The sequence below is a fragment of the Oncorhynchus clarkii genome, chromosome 8 (genome assembly GCF_045791955.1).
Source record: "Oncorhynchus clarkii lewisi isolate Uvic-CL-2024 chromosome 8, UVic_Ocla_1.0, whole genome shotgun sequence".
Taxonomy (NCBI): Eukaryota; Metazoa; Chordata; class Actinopteri; order Salmoniformes; family Salmonidae; genus Oncorhynchus; species Oncorhynchus clarkii.
The window spans coordinates 13,674,373-13,691,979 of record NC_092154.1 but is presented as its reverse complement, the minus strand read 5'-3'; the positions used below and the strand labels follow the sequence as shown (position 1 = coordinate 13,691,979).

The following is a 17,607-nucleotide window of genomic DNA, read 5'->3' as shown; positions in this document are numbered from 1 at the left end:
AGAGTCCTTGTAATAAGACATTGTGAAGGCTCATACATGGGTGTGTTTGCATTTCTATGGAACATTTTAGTCATTTAGCAAAAGCTCTAATCTGGAGTGACTCGTGTTAGTGCATTAAATTGCTTAAGCCTACAGTTGGTGTTACTCAAATGTTTTCCAGTCATGGAATGTCACAGGACTAATGGTGTCTTACTGACTTGCAGTCATGATAGCTTGACCTCGATGTGACCAAGTTTAACTTAAAGCCAAAGGGTCAACATTATCCAAGGTCTAAATCAGGGGTATGAGGTTAGCCTTCCTGTGAACCCATGGGGCACCTCATGTGATGAGGTAGGTGCCAAAGAGGGGTTTACTGCCGGAGTGGACAGGCTGACCTGACATTCTATCCACCATAACTCAGATCTTTACTAACTTGATATTGAAAACTTGGTTGAAGGCCCAGATTTACTAAGCCTTTGCATCAGATGCAAACGTTGCACCTGCCTCATTCAGGGATTTAGCACCTAAAACAATGCTAAAACTCATTCTGGGATAGTCACCTCATGAAGTGTCCTGAGGTAAGAAATGCTTTTTTTGGATTATCAAGGCCGTCATTTGAACACTTGATTCCCTTTTTTGTTCAAGCTGGTCTGAATTGTGTTACGCTTTCGTCCCATGTGTACAAAACTATACCACACCATGTCAACCATACATATATCCATTAGAAGTTAAAAGACATGCCTTCAAAATGTTTCTTAAAAAGGGCAATCTGCAGTTGCTACATCCATTTTTTTTACTTTTAAATGAATGATATGTACCCACTGATTATTGAAGAATATAACTATTAATGCCTCAAGAGCTTAGTTAAATGTTCGTACCCCATAAGAACCTAAAATATAAGCTTGTGTAAACAATGTATAACCTCAGAATATGGTTAAAGCTAACATTTTGATCTCTTGGCTGGTCAGTCTTAGCTCTGTCTATGTTGATTGGTTACATTTCTCCAGGCCCATCCCTCAGCTTTTTACCAAAACAGAGGCAGGGTGGCCCACTTTTGTATTGTTTTCTAATGCGGATTGCACCTTTAAATGTATTTAGATGTCTTGAAAATTTGCAATGTCTCAAACTGTCTCAATACATCTTAATTTTATGTCTCAAGATGTCTCGAGACATCTTAAGACAAAGATGATGTCTTGGTATGTACCAACAGTATATCCAACCTATTTTTCCAGATGGTGTATATAATTAGAACTACTGTACTGTATGTTATATATAACCACCCCGGGGAGCTCCGGAATTTGGCCCTGATCAGGTTGCAGAAAAAAATTGAGAAATTTGCCATTGGGTCAAAATTGTACCTTTATAAATCCACCAGCACTGATGAAGTTGAACCATTTTAAGCCCATGCGAGTTCAACTCTCTCACAAAGTCAGCAGTAAGACTGGTCTAAGTTGGTGGTGAAGCAATCGTTCTTTGCACACTTAAAGTTGTGGAGAAATCATGCTGGTGCATATGGATCCGATCCAAGTATTTGTCAATTTGCTGACTCGTCCCCTTGAGCCATGACTGAGTCGTGAAACTCAAGCCCTTTTAATAATGACCTCCTCCAATACTGCTTTAACATATGCTTCCATAAAACAAGATGTGACCACTACACACTCCTACAAACACCGAAATATATCCACACCAATAACAGAACATTACATTTCATTCAGGTATTATTATGGACTGTAGATGGACTTTCACTTTCTCTATCGTCAATAATGAGATCAAGACCTGGGTTCAAATAATATTAGATATTTTCTGGTGCAATGGAACCAATGGAATAGTCACTAAAGCACAAAGCCCACCCTTCTTGCACTACAGGCAGGCCAAACTATTTGAACATGGTTGTAGTTCAACTCATTCCCCTCAACGTAGATCCTTTGGCATCCATTTGTCCAGGTTAAGTGAGAAGTCCAGAGGTATTACCAAATACATTAACCCTTGGTAGGAAAACTCTAGAGGTTGTGACCTGTGACAGCTGCTTTTAATGGCAGAGGTCATAATTCACTAAGTTGTCTCATTCATGGTTGTAACTAGTATTCTTCAACCCAACCAAAGAATAAGAGCAACCAACCAGACTCTGAAACAACCCTAGGGGTCCAGTCCTCTCCCCAGAGGTCAAGTCCTCTCCCCAGGGGTCAAGTCCTTTTCTCTCCTATATAATTTCCTGTCGCCAGACTGCTTCGGTGCAAATTCTTCCTATTTTTGTCATTTCGTTTTTAAGAAAAACCTGCACACTGTGTTTGCCAGGTGGTATAATTTGTTTATGTGCATGATCTTCCTACTTTTAATCCTGTCTTGAAATGACTGTGCAAGCAAACCTACAGTATGTTTATACTGTTAGGCCTTTACATGACAGAGTTTACATCCGGTCACCAGCTACGTTGTACTGTAAAACTGGATGTAAAGTTTAACACAATACCTCTTTGTGCCAGCCCTTCCCAGCTCTGTTGGCATCCTAGAAATACAGTAGAATAACTATTTCTATGTTTGGTATGAGAACCCCACTTTAAGGCCGCTACTGCATTTCGCTGTATCACTTAAAATAGCTGTGAGCAGATGGCTTGGTCTACTGTTACTATGTTTTCCCTATGGATCTATCACTTATCACTTAGGTTGTGCAAAGAGTTTTTTTGGCAGGGCCTTGCATCCCTTCTTCATATTCCACTCATAAAGACATGATTATAAAGTGAGGTTGACTCCAGTTTTGAATGCATGTGTTTTGACCAACGTTTTATGCCTGGGCAACACCTGTTAATCACTATAGGAGATTGTATAAAATAAACGCCTCTTAGTTGCTGCTAGGGTTGCAACGGATCGGAAACTTTCCCGGAAATTTCCGGAATTTTTCTGGAATTTTTCATGGTAAATTAAGCTTAAATTCATCAAAAAAGATTGCTCATAACAGTGAACTTTTATTGTGGGATACATATAAGACAATTCTAGGTGTTGTGGCATATTTTAGTTAAACTGTCCCCAATTCAATGGAATTGCAACCCTCTGCACACACAGTGCACTCTTCCATCACATGTACAGCTGATTCTCAAGATCTTGCACACTAATGAGATGCTACTGAGCCCACACTACTACACTGTCTGAGCCAAGGACTACATGCTTTATGGTAAGCTTTGATTACAATACTGGCTGGGGTGAATATATTTTATATGATATAAATTATTTTTTTGTTAACTAGTAAATAGTAGCATACAGAAAAGTGTGTTTAAATCATTACTAACTTGTGAACAATTTCTGCTAGTTAGTTTTTGCTACCATGTGGGTTTTAGTTTGCTTGAGTTGGCTTACTGAGGAGTGTTAATTCACCTGTTTCCATACATGTTTCATTTCAAAACATTTATCTTATAAAGGAGTTGTTTAACTTCTTAACAATTTATCTGTACATGGAATTGTTTTTTTTTTTTTTACTATTTTCTTTCTAATCTTTACAGGAAAATTCCACAGGCGCTATCTAATCTGTGGGGACATTTCACTGCAGCTAATGTAGAAGGAAAAGCTGTGTACATTTGTAAATACTGTGCCAAATCCTATATGAAGAACGCAACAAAGATGCAGAATCATCTGGCCAAGTGCATAAAGTTCCCTCAGCACTCACAACAATCAACCTCTGACAAAGGTCCCTCTACTTCTATTTGAGGTGACAATGATGAATCAGACATCTTTTCGATAGAAACAGCTCAAGGTCCTCAAATCCTATGTTTTTTTGACTCAATGGAGGAACGCAGGAATGCAACTGGTTCACTTCTGATGCTCACAGGCAATGTGTATTGGAAGAGATTTCTGAATGTTCTTCACCCAGCATACACCCCTCCAAACAGACATGCTTTATTTACTCATTTGCTGGATGCAGAGTTCAACAGAGTTCAAGTGAAGGTCAAGCAAATCATAGAGAAGCAGACTGTATTGCAATCATCTCTGATGGGTGGTTGACTGTTCGTGGGCAAGGAATAATTAACTACATCATCTCCACTCGTCAACCAGTATTCTACAAGAGCACAGACACAAGGGACAACAGACACACCGGTCTCTACATTGCAGATGAGCTGAAGGCAGTTATTAATGACCTTGGACCACAGAAGGTATTTGCACTTGGTGACAGACAATGCTGCGAACATGAAAGCTGCTTGGTCTAAAGTGGAGGAGTCCTACCCTCACATCACACCCATTGGCTGTGCTGCTCATGCATTGAATCTGCTCCTCAAGGACAACATGGCACTGAAAACAATGGATACACTCTACAAGAGAGCCAAGGAAATCATTAGGTATGTGAAGGTTCATCAAGTTATAGCAACAATCTATCTCACCAAGCAAAGTGAGAAGAATAAGAGCACCACATTGAAGCTGCCCAGCAACACCCGTTGGGGTGGTGTTGTCATCATGTTTGACAGTCTCCGGGAGGGGAAGGAGTCTCTCCAAGAAATGGCCATATCCCAATCTGCCGATGTGGACAGCCCCATCAAGAGGATCCTCCTGGATGATGTATTTTGGGAGAGAGGGGTAAGCAGCCTGAAACTCCTGAAACCTATTGCAGTAGCCATTGCACGGATTGAGGGAGACGATGCCATCCTGTCTGATGTTCAGACTGCTTGCAGATAGATGTAAGAGAAGAAATCTGTACTGCCCTGCCCACTTCACTGTTGCTCCAAGCAGAGGAAACTGCAGTTCTGAAATACATCAAAAAGCGTGAAGACTTCTGCCTGAAGCCCATACACACCGCAGTGTACATGTTGGACCCCAAGTATGCTGGCAAGAGCATCCTGTCTGGTGCAGAGATCAAGAAGGCCTATGGTGTCATCACTACCGTGTCTCGCCACCTTGGCCTGGATGAGGGCAAGGTTCTTGGCAGTCTGGCGAAGTACACTTCCAAGCAAGGGCTTTGGGATGCAGATCCAATATGGCAGTCGTGCCAACGTATCTCATCAGTCACCTGGTGGAAGGGACTTTGTGGGTCTGAGGCTCTTTCCCCTGTTGCCTCCATCATCCTCTAAATCCCACCAACATCTGCCGCCTCAGAGGGCAACTGGTTCTTGTTCGGGAACACACGCACCAAAGCACGCAAAAGGCTGACCAATACAAGGATTTTAAAATTGGTGGCCATCTGGGCAAATTTGAGGCTTTTTGAGCCTGACAACAAGCCATCCTCAACAAGGTTGGAAAGTGACAGTAAAGATGAGGCCTCAGAGTCGGATGTTCTGGAAGTGGACATTGAGGAGGTCCAGGGAGAAGACATGGAAGCCTGACAGGAAGACAACCAAAGCTTTAGTTCCTAGACTATCATTTTACAGATGTATGTTGAAAACGTTTTTGGGAGATCATTGGGAATCATTCAATATTCCCCTTCTTTTGTTGTTCAGTGAAATCATCCCATGGGAAGAGTCAACTCATTTAATGAAAGTTCAATTCATAACAAAAACAAAAAATATGTTGGAAGGATTTAATCATTTGCAATTATGTATACTTATGATAAGGTAAAAGGTTTCTGTTTCTGTCTCCATATATGGTACATATTTCCAATGCAAAAAAACATCTACATTTAAATGGGATTAATATTAATTTGCATATATTTCAATTAATTCCCACGGAAAGTTTCCACCTCTGAATATTCCCCAAAATGTGCAACCCTAGTTTCTGCCAAAGTACACCGGACTATTTTAGGCCTTCAAGCTGTGCATAAGACAATCATTTATCCATCTAGTAATGTAGCGTGATATCTTTGTAAGTCATGTTATTATCATGGTACAGTCAAGATATTCCCCAGAAGACATAGTACTATCTGATAATTAATTGACCCTCTCACAAGACGTACCACACCCCGTAGCACATCCCAACAACATTACCATGGCTACAGCTGCTCTTCTGTTTCTTTGTTTGGCAGGAAATCTGTGACAACCCCCAGTTCATCATAGACGGAGCTAGTAGGACAGACATCTGTCAAGGAGAGCTGGGTAAGACCACAGAAATCATGCACTGTATGACATCACTGGGTAAGACCACAGAAATCATGCACTGTATGACATCACTGGGTAAGACCACAGAAATCATGCACTGTATGACATCACTGGGTAAGACCACATAAATCATGCACTGTATGACATCACTGGGTAAGACCACAGAAATCATGCACTGTATGACATCACTGGGCAAGACCACATAAATCATGCACTGTATGACATCACTGGGTAAGACCACAGAAATCATGCACTGTATGACATCACTGGGCAAGACCACAGAAATCAGGCACTGTATGACATCACTGGGTAAGACCACAGAAATCATGCACTGTATGACATCACTGGGCAAGACCACAGAAATCAGGCACTCTATGACATCACTGGGTAAGACCACAGAAATCATGCACTGTATGACATCATTGGGTAAGACCACAGAAATCATGCACTGTATGACATCATTGGGTAAGACCACAGAAATTATGCACTGTATGACATCACTGGGAAAGACCACAGAAATCATGCACTGTATGACATCACTGGGTAAGACCACAGAAATCATGCACTGTATGACATCATTGGGTAAGACCACAGAAATCATGCACTGTATGACATCACTGGGAAAGACCACAGAAATCATGCACTGTATGACATCACTGGGTAAGACCACAGAAATCATGCACTGTATGACATCACTGGGAAAGACCACAGAAATCATGCACTGTATAACATCACTGGGTAAGACCACATAAATCATGCACTGTATGACATCACTGGGTAAGACCACAGAAATCATGCACTGTATGACATCACTGGGTAAGACCACAGAAATCATGCACTGTATGACATCACTGGGTAAGACCACATAAATCATGCACTGTATGACATCACTGGGTAAGACCACAGAAATCATGCACTGTATGACATCACTGGGTAAGACTCTTGTTGCTAAAAGTATGCTCATGGTCGATGGTATGAAGCAGCAACATCTGACTAATAACATCTGTAGAGTACTGTAGACAAGTACAAGTAGACAGTGAGGATTCAGCATTGAGTCATGCCAGACTTGGATGTGAGAAAATCAAAAGTTAGACAGGTGTTATCTAACAGCACAAATAGCATTCGCTAATTAGCGGCCCCTGTTCAAACTGAAGCCATAGTGTCTCGGCACAGTGAAAAAGGAGAGGGCAGACAAAGTTTGCGACGCACAGACAGCTGGGGATGCAATTAAGGAGCTCTTGTGTTGACAGTGAGGATGGAAAGATGGTGTGAGAAATTAAGGCACGAGAGACAAAAAGTTACCCCCCTAGTAACCACACTGTTCACTGTAAAAGACTGACACCTGCAGCAGGGTGTGTGTGTGTGTGTGCACAGTGTGCGTGGGGTGTGTGTTGCGCGCGTGGCATGCACTTGTGTTTGAGTGCTGTGTAACAGAAACCCCTCTACCATAACATCTGCTAAATGCCTGCTTGAGAACGCACTGGGGCTGCCGCAGTCAAACTACACCAGACCATGTTTTTGACATAGTTCAGAAAATAGCCATGCAAGTAGATACCCTTAAGCTGGGCGTAAAGAGTCAGTAGTATATAGGGATCCTGACTCAGCCATGGTACTATGTACTTACCATATGGTCTCACCCTCTTTTGCTGTAGGTAGATGTAGCACTGTAGGCTACTGTTTCTGTCTGGGGGTCCATTCCCTCTAGATCACACCTCAAGGAGCAGTGTCAATAAAGAATGAACATACACATTCCATAGCGCTACATAGTCCTATATCCACTTACAGTTGAATTCAGTGCTATGATCAGGGTCATATTCATTAGGCACCAAAGGGAAGAAAGCTGACTGAAATGGGCTGGGTGTACGCTCATTTTTTTCTTTTCTGAGGCAAAATGTTTTGTTGTTCCCTGCAGGTGACTGCTGGCTGCTTGCTGCTATTGCCTGTCTGACACTGAATGACAAGCTGCTGTACAGAGTTATCCCATCAGACCAGAGTTTCACAGAGAACTACGCTGGTATCTTCCATTTCCAGGTACTGTATGGTCATGGTCAAAATCACCTGGGAACTATTCAATCGATATATGTAGACTCAGGACCTACTAAACTCTACTAAAACCTACTAAAAAGAAATGTCCTCTCACTGTCAACTGCGTTTATTTTCAGCAAACTTAACATGTGTAAATATTTGTATGAACATAACAAGATTCAACAACTGAGACATAAACTGAACAAGTTCCACAGACATGTGACTAACAGAATTTTAATAATGTGTCCCTGAAAATCAAAAGTAACAGTCAGTATCTGGTGTGGCCACCAGCTGCATTAAGTACTGGATTGGATCTCCTCCTCATGGACTGCACCAGATTTGCCAGTTCTTGCTGTGAGATGTTACCCCACTCTTCCACCAAGGCACCTGCAAGTTCCCGGACATTTCTGGGGGGAATGGCCCTAGCCCTCACCCTCCGATCCAACAGGGCCCAGACGTGCTCAATATGGGATTGAGATCCGGGCTCTTCGCTGGCCATGGCAGAACACTGACATTCCTGCCTTGCAGGAAATCATGCACAGAACAAGCAGTATGGCTGGTAGCATTATCATGCTGGAGGGTCATGTCAGGATGAGCCTGCAGGAAGGGTACCACATGTAACGCACAGCATTGAGATTCCCTGCAATGACAACAAGCTCAGTCCGATGATGCTGTAACACACCGCCCCAGACCATGACGGACCCTCCACCTCCAAATCGATCCCGCTCCAGAGTACAGGCCTCGGTGTAATGCTCATTCCTTTGACGATAAATGCGAATCCGACCATCACCCCTGGTGAGACAAAACTTGTCAGTGAAGAGCACTTTTGCCAGTCCTGTCTGGTCCAGCGACGGTGGGTTCATGCCCATAGGCGATGTTGTTGCCGGTGATGTCTGGTGAGGACCTGCCTTACACCAGGCTTACAAGCCCTCAGTCCAGCCTCTCTCAGCCTATTGCGGACAGTTTGAGCACTTATGGCGGGATTGTGCATTCCTGGCGTAACTCGGACAGCTGTTGTTGCCATCCTGTACCTGTCCCGCAGGTGTGATGTTCGGATGTACCGATCCTGTGCAGGTGTTGTTACACGTGGTCTGCCACTGCGAGGATGATCAGCTGTCCGTCCTGTCTCCCTGTAACGCTGTCTTAGGCGTCTCACAGTACGGACATTGTGATTTATTACCCTTGTCACATCTGCAGTCCTCATGCCTCCTTGCAGCATGCCTATGGCACCTTCACGCAGATGAGCAGGGACCCTGGGCATCTTTTCTTTGGTGTTTTTCAGAGTCAGTAGAAAGGCCTCTTTAGTGTGCTAAGTTTTCATAACTGTGACCTTAATTGCCTACTTTCTGTAAGCTGTTTGAAATGTCTTAACGACCGTTCCACAGGTGCATGTTCATTAATTGTTTATGGTTCATTGAACAAGCATGGGAAACAGTGTTTGAACCCTTGACATTGAAGATCCGTGAAGTTATTTGGATTTTTACGAATTATCTTTGAAAGACAGGGTCCTGAAAAAGGGACATTTATTTTTTTGCTGAGTTTACATCTTATTCATGTTTGCCAAAAAATATTCCCTGTACTGAATATAAATCACTGAACCTTCAGTAGGGCACACTTAAAAAAAATGTTGCAATGGGAATATGAAACTCTGTGATCTAATTGGAAAAGTACAGGTAGAACCTCCCTGTGTCAATATTTTCTTCTCATTTTCTCCCTACTGAACACAACCCAGCTCTCACTCACTCTCATCACCTCCCTTGCTTCCATTATCCCTCAGTTCTGGCGTTATGGCGAATGGGTGGACGTCGTGGTGGACGACCGTATCCCCACCTCCAATAACCAGCTGGTGTTCACCAAGTCCTTCAGGAAGAACGAGTTCTGGAGCGCTCTGCTGGAGAAGGCTTACGCCAAGTAAGTGTGAATGATGATGCCACAACACAAGTCTATTAATAATACACCTTGGGGAAAATAAGGGTGCTCAACAACAACAACCGCAGCAACGACAACCCAGCCTCTGCGTCACTGTTGACCTGCATAACCTGGTTCAGATTGACCAAAGTGAATTCACACCTTTGTATTCTCCACTTAATCATACAAGATGATGTACAATTTGTAAAGTTTACTACAAAATCATAAACTGTATGGTTGTCTCCTGGTCAGGTTGCACGGTTCCTACGAGGCCCTGAAAGGTGGCAACACCCTGGAGGCCATGGAGGACTTCACTGGGGGTGTGACAGAGTTCTTTGAGATGTCCGAGGCTCCAAAAGAACTCTACAAGATCATGAAGAAAGCCCTGGAGAGAGGCTCTCTGATGGGCTGTTCCATAGACGTGAGTCAGTCTGCTCTGTGCTTTCTACTGTGACTGAACCCAGGCACCACACGACCCTGTATCTCTGTTTTGATGGTCTGTCCATCCTATCTCTCTCGCAGGCCTTGCTGCCGAGTCACTGTGAGACTGAAACTGCGAATGGACTGGTCAGAGGCCACGCCTACTCTATCACTGCACTAGAGGAGGTATGGTTATGGTCATGGAGCCACTAGACGAGGTACGGTTATGGTCATGGAGCCACTAGACGAGGTACGGTTATGGTCATGGAGCCACTAGACGAGGTACGGTTATGGTCATGGAGCCACTAGACGAGGTACGGTTATGGTCATGGAGCCACTAGAGGAGGTACGGTTATGGTCATGGAGCCACGGTCAAAGCCAAAGCCTCTGGTCAAACCTCTACCAAACTGTAACGTAGCACTTTACATTATTAGACAGATAAACAACCTGAATTAATGTTATTGTATTGTTGTTGATTGAATCTGTACATTGCATTTTGAAAATAGCATAAAATAAAACCTGGCATAAAACAAATAAATAAATAAAGAACAACAAGTCTATGAATATGTTACAACACAGTATCTACTAATATGAGGTGCGGGCCAAACTGTCTTTCACTGCTGACCAGTGGTGTCTTTCTTAGTGTGACAAGCTTAAGGTTACCAAGGATACCAAGATTCGCCTAGTTCAAATGCGGAACCCCTGGGGAATGGTGCTATGGAAAGGGCCGTGGAATGCCAAGTGAGTGCAGAATCAATCAACCAACCAATCAACTCTTCAAATCAATAAACAATCCATCATTTTTATTCTTCCAGAAACTGGTTGCGCAGCAAGAGAAACATAAAATACATAACATAGTCATAACATAACAACGTGGCCTACATGTAACAAGGGGACTTTTATTTTCTCTCCGCAGGTCCAAAGAATGGTCCACCATCTCCAGCTCAGACAAGGCCAGGCTGAAGAAGAAGACGGTTGAGACGAGCGAGACTTGGTGAGCTGAACGAAGCCCTCTGATAATTGTCAATGTTTCTGACATCAGGGCTGGGCACTGTAACAAAGGATTCCTGTGCAAATGGATAAACAACAATCTATTCTATTCTACTATATTCTCCGTATAGGATATCCTTTGAGGACTTCAAAAAGAACTTCACCAAGCTGGAGATCTGTAACCTGACCCCTGACACACTTCTGGACGACAGGTCCCATAGCTGGACGGTGGCGGTCAACGAGGGCCGCTGGGTACGAGGCAGCTCCGCCGGGGGCTGCAGGAACTTCCCAGGTACAAGGTTGACTTTGGGCTGGAAAAAATAGTGTTTGAACTACACTGATTTGTAGTGGTGCACATCATGGTTATAATGCCCTCTTCATTCTGCTTCAACTACACACTTTCTCAGCTGCTTGTTAGCCAAAACTAGTACCTAGTAAGAATGAAGACATTGACCCCCACTGACCACGTCTCTGATGTTCCACAGACACGTTCTGGACCAACCCGCAGTACCGCATGCGTCTGTATGAGGAGGACGACGACCCCGACGACCCCGAGCATGTGGCGTGCACCGTCATGGTGGCACTGATGCAGAAGGGCCGGAGGAAAGACCGCAGCAAGGGTGCCAAGCTTTACACCATCGGATTCACCATCTACGAGGTGGGTTATACCCCCTGATAAACCACAGGACACAACTGGAGGTATTCTCCATCTACGAGGTGGGTTATACCCCCTGATAAACCACAGGACACAACTGGAGGTATTCTCCATCTACGAGGTGGGTTATACCCCCTGATAAACCACAGGACACAACTGGAGGTATTCTCCATCTACGAGGTGGGTTATACCCCCTGATAAACCACAGGACACAACTGGAGGTATTCTCCATCTACGAGGTGGGTTATACCCCCTGATAAACCACAGGACACAACTGGAGGTATTCTCCATCTACGAGGTGGGTTATACCCCCTGATAAACCACAGGACACAACTGGAGGTATTCTCCATCTACGAGGTGGGTTATACCCCCTGATAAACCACAGGACACAACTGGAGGTATTCTCCATCTACGAGGTGGGTTATACTCCCTGATAAACCACAGGACACAACTGGAGGTATTCTCCATCTACGAGGTGGGTTATACCCCCTGATAAACTACAGGACACAACTGGAGGTATTCTCCATCTACGAGGTGGGTTATACCCCCTGATAAACCACAGGACACAACTGGAGGTATTCTCCATCTACGAGGTGGGTTATACTCCCTGATAAACCACAGGACACAACTGGAGGTATTCTCCATCTACGAGGTGGGTTATACCCCCTGATAAACCACAGGACACAACTGGAGGTATTCTCCATCTACGAGGTGGGTTATACCCCCTGATAAACCACAGGACACAACTGGAGGTATTCTCCATCTACGAGGTGGGTTATACCCCCTGATAAACCACAGGACACAACTGGAGGTATTCTCCATCTACGAGGTGGGTTATACTCCCTGATAAACCACAGGACACAACTGGAGGTATTCTCCATCTACGAGGTGGGTTATACTCCCTGATAAACCACAGGACACAACTGGAGGTATTCTCCATCTACGAGGTGGGTTATACTCCCTGATAAACCACAGGACACAACTGGAGGTATTCTCCATCTACGAGGTGGGTTATACCCCCTGATAAATCACAGGACACAACTGGAGGTATTCTCCATCTACGAGGTGGGTTATACTCCCTGATAAACCACAGGACACAACTGGAGGTATTCTCCATCACCTAACCAGGATAAATGCTGGGACATTCTTCTGGGTGGTGACCAGTCGGTACAAAACAACATACATATTTTCGAAATTGAGTGGAAGGGGGCGAAACTACTGAAGAAATATTCACATTTATTTACCATTTCAAAACATGTTGCTACGGTGCGCCCTACTGAACATGGCCCAGGTCAGGTGGTATGGTTAGGAAAACTCCTAGCTCTAGCATTTCAAATCAAATCAGTCATATATTCATCTTGGTTAACCCAGAATTAAAATAGTGCGTCATTTGGTCAGATGCTCAATTAGGTTCTGGAAGGAAGCGTGTTAGAAATTGAGATTTCTGGTTTACGAAGTCTCCTTCCTCGCGAAAGGAAACTCTAAGCCAAAGAGCTAATCGCTCAAAACTTAAGCCTGTTTGTATGTTCGTTCAATAAATGATCAGATCTATACATAAACTGAGTGCGCCCTTTTCTTTATTTTCCTGGATAGTCACCCATTGGCGTGTCCTGGGGCAAGGAATGTTTTGGGGATTTTCAAGTCCCTCAGTCGAGCACCTAATTCCCGTTTTGTTCAAGCTGGTCTGGAGTGTGTTTGTGTACCATATAGGCAATGTAGTCATGGTGATAGTGACTTATGTTCTTGTCCTCAGGTGCCCAAAGAGGTATGATGGCCAAGGATTGGAGGACCTTGTTGTGATGATGTCAGAGCTATCCAAGTAGTCACCTGACTGTGGTCAAAGTGCTACTTATGTGTGTCAGTCTACCTCCGCTTCAGAATGTAAAACTTGGTGTACCTCTGTCTTAACTTGTAGCTCTGTCTTGGTGTGTTCAACATGAAACCTTAGTTATAAAATTGCCGACACACAACACACCAAAAACACACAAGAGACTTTCAGAAAACAACACATATTCTTTTAGCAGAACTGTGTCAAATACATATGTGAAATACTTGAACATATTCTACCCAGGTCTACCTTAGACATTTGTTTTATTCTATTACACTGATTCAGTACTTTTTTAAATTCCTTTATCTAGTATGATAAGTCAGTGCCTGTGCATCCCTCCTCTGTCCCTCCTCTCTCTCTATCCCTCCATCCTCTGTCCCTCCATCCTCTGTCCCTCCGCTCTTTCTATCCCTCCATCCTCTGTCCCTCCTCTCTCTCTGTCCCTCCTCTCTTTCTATCCCTCCATCCTCTATCCCCCTCTCTCTTTCTATCCCTCCATCCTCTATCCCTCCTCTCTCTATCCCTCCATCCTCTATCCCTCCTCTCTCTCTATCCCTCCATCCTATATCCCTCCTCTCTCTCTATCCCTCCTCTCTCTCTATCCCTCCATCCTCTGTCCCTCCCCTCTCTCTATCCCTCCATCCTCTGTCCCTCCTCTCTCTCTATCCCTCCATCCTCTGTCCCTCCTCTCTCTCTATCCCTCCATCCTCTGTCCCTCCTCTCTCTCTATCCCTCCATCCTCTGTCCCTCCTCTCTCTCTATCCCTCCATCCTCTATCCCCCTCTCTCTCTATCCCTCTATCCTCTGTCCCTCCTCTCTCTCTATCCCTCCATCCTCTGTCCCTCCTCTCTCTCTATCCCTCCATCCTCTGTCCCTCCTCTCTCTCTATCCCTCCATCCCTCCTCTCTCTATCCCTCCATCCTCTGTCCCTCCTCTCTCTCTATCCCTCCATCCTCTATCCCCCTCTCTCTCTATCCCTCCATCCTCTATCCCTCCTCTCTATCCCTCCATCCTCTATCCCTCCTCTCTCTCTATCCCTCCATCCTCTATCCCCCTCTCTCTCTACAGATGATTGGGAGCCAGCAGCACCTGCAGAAAGACTTCTTCCTTTACAATGCCTCCAAGGCCAAATGCAAGTCCTACATCAACCTGCGTGAGGTGAGCGAGCGATTCTGCCTGCCCCCCGGGGAGTACGTGATCATCCCTTCAACCTTTGACCCCCACGAGGAGGGAGAGTTTATCCTCAGAGTCTTCTCCGAGAAGAACAGCACCTCAGAGTGAGTGACTGGGAGTCGAGGGAGAGAGGGGCTGCTATGGTAGAAGGGTTAGGGGAGAGAGAGAGAGAAAGAGAGAGAGAGAGAGGGGCAGCTATGGTAGAGGGGTTAGGGGAGAGAGAGAGGGGCAGCTATGGTAGAGGGGTTAGGGGAGAGAGAGAGAGAGAGCGAGAGAGAGAGAGAGAGAGAGAGAGAGAGAGGCAGCTATGGTAGAGGGGTTAGGGGAGAGAGTGAGAGAAGGGCAGCTATGGTAGAGGGGTTAGGGGAGAGAGAGAGGGGCTGCTATTGGTAGAGGGGTTAGGGGAGAGAGAGGGGCAGCTATGGTAGAGGGGTTAGGGGAGAGAGAGAGGGGCTGCTATGGTAGAGGGGTTAGGGGAGAGAGAGAGAGGGGCAGCTATGGTAGAGGGGTTAGGGGAGAGAGTGAGAGAAGGGCTGCTATGGTAGAGGGGTTAGGGGAGAGAGAGAGGGGCTGCTATGGTAGAGGGGTTAGGGGAGAGAGAGAGAGGGGCTGCTATGGTAGAGGGGTTAGGGGAGAGAGAGAGGGGCAGCTATGGTAGAGGGGTTAGGGGAGAGAGAGAGGGGTTGCTATGGTAGAGGGGTTAGGGGAGAGAGAGAGCGGCTGCTATGGTAGATGGGTTAGGGGAGAGAGAGAGGGGTTGCTATGGTAGAGGGGTTAGGGGAGAGAGAGAGAGGGTGTTACGAATCCCTTTTTGGCCCGACAGTCTAGGGGGGATGGTAATGAGACGCGTAACATAACTCATGTAAATTATAATTGTGACAAAGTAAAAGTGTGAACGTAATAACCAGGACAACTGAAATAATACCGTCAAACTCAGGGTTTATTGTAAAACACACGGTAATGGGGGGGGGGGAGCAGGAAAAGGGGCTGAGCTGGACCCAAGGAAAGAAACAAATATGCAAAAACACCCCTAAGCTAGACTAGCCTATTTCAACAACAGCTAACTAACTAACCAAAAATACAGTGGGTGGTCCACCCAGTTCTAACTAGTGTTTTTAACAAAGTTTACCTACGGGTAGTGTATGCCCATGGGCGACTTGTCTTGGTTTCCCCTTTTCCCACCAGCAAACACCATAAGCAAAAACAATACTCACAGGAGATGACAAAGTGATATGGAGGTGCTCAAACAAAAGAGAGGTTAATACGCAAAGAGAGAGATCTACCAACATGGCATTTACAAAGAGATTGAGCTACTGAAATCTATAAAGAATAGAGATCTACCAACATGGCATTACAAAGAGATTGTGCTACTGAAATCTATCAAGAGCAGAGATCTACCAACATGGCATTACAAAGATTGAGCTCTAGAGCAAACAAATGATGGGGTTTTTAAACCATGGGAAAGGAACTGTGATAGGGTAGGAAACAGGAGGAGGTGTGTCTTCTGATTGATGGGTTGATTGTTAACTGATTGGGGAGTAATGATTTTCACCTGTGAGGGGAGAAGGAGAGAAAAGAAACACACACAGGATACACACAGACACAGGATACCTGTATCCGTAACAGAGGGTCTGCTATGGTAGAGGAGTTAGGGGAGAGAGAGAGAGGGGGTTGCTATGGTAGAGGGGTTAGGGGAGAGAGAGAGCGGCTGCTATGGTAGATGGGTTAGGGGAGAGAGAGAGGGGATGCTATGGTAGAGGGGTTAAGGGAGATAGAGAGGGGTTGCTATGGTAGAGGGGTTAAGGGAGATAGAGAGGGGTTGCTATGGTAGAGGGGTTAGGGGAGATAGAGAGGGGTTGCTATGGTAGAGGGGTTAGGGGAGAGAGAGAGAGGGTCTGCTATGGTAGAGGAGTTAGGGGAGAGAGAGAGGGGGTTGCTATGGTAGAGGGGTTAAGGAGATAGAGAGGGGTTGCTATGGTAGAGGGGTTAAGGGAGAGAGAGAGGGGATGCTATGGTAGAGGGGTTAAGGGAGATAGAGAGGGGATGCTATGGTAGAGGGGTTAAGGGAGATAGAGAGGGGTTGCTATGGTAGAGGGGTTAGGGGAGAGAGAGAGCGGCTGCTATGGTAGATGGGTTAGGGGAGAGAGAGAGGGGATGCTATGGTAGAGGGGTTAAGGGAGATAGAGAGGGGTTGCTATGGTAGAGGGGTTAGGGGAGAGAGAGAGGGGTTGCTATGGTAGAGGGGTTAGGGGAGATAGAGAGGGGTTGCTATGGTAGAGGGGTTAGGGGAGAGAGAGAGAGGGTCTGCTATGGTAGAGGAGTTAGGGGAGAGAGAGAGAGGGGGTTGCTATGGTAGAGGGGTTAGGGGAGAGAGAGAGCGGCTGCTATGGTAGATGGGTTAAGGGAGATAGAGAGGGGTTGCTATGGTAGAGGGGTTAAGGGAGATAGAGAGGGGTTGCTATGGTAGAGGGGTTAGGGGAGAGAGAGAGAGGGTCTGCTATGGTAGAGGGGTTAGGGGAGAGAGAGAGAGAGAGAGAGAGAGAGAGAGAGAGAGGGGCTGCTATGGTAGAGGGGTTAGGGGAGAGAGAGAGGGGATGCTATGGTAGAGGGGTTAAGGGAGA

The 17,607-nt window shown here is 45.3% G+C and overlaps 1 protein-coding gene across 1 annotated transcript in view; it reads left to right on the top strand.

The window, feature by feature from the left end:
* LOC139414977 (calpain 3b) overlaps positions 1–17,607 on the top strand; it is a 34,947-nt gene that overhangs the window by 1,530 nt on the left and 15,810 nt on the right. The window contains exons 2-12 of the mRNA XM_071162658.1: positions 5,915–5,984; positions 7,900–8,018; positions 9,790–9,923; positions 10,173–10,341; positions 10,443–10,526; positions 10,984–11,081; positions 11,257–11,334; positions 11,462–11,622; positions 11,816–11,988; positions 13,739–13,750; positions 14,882–15,090. Of these exons, the coding sequence (XP_071018759.1) occupies positions 5,915–5,984; positions 7,900–8,018; positions 9,790–9,923; positions 10,173–10,341; positions 10,443–10,526; positions 10,984–11,081; positions 11,257–11,334; positions 11,462–11,622; positions 11,816–11,988; positions 13,739–13,750; positions 14,882–15,090 (1,307 nt within the window). The remainder of the gene's footprint in view (positions 1–5,914; positions 5,985–7,899; positions 8,019–9,789; positions 9,924–10,172; positions 10,342–10,442; positions 10,527–10,983; positions 11,082–11,256; positions 11,335–11,461; positions 11,623–11,815; positions 11,989–13,738; positions 13,751–14,881; positions 15,091–17,607) is intronic.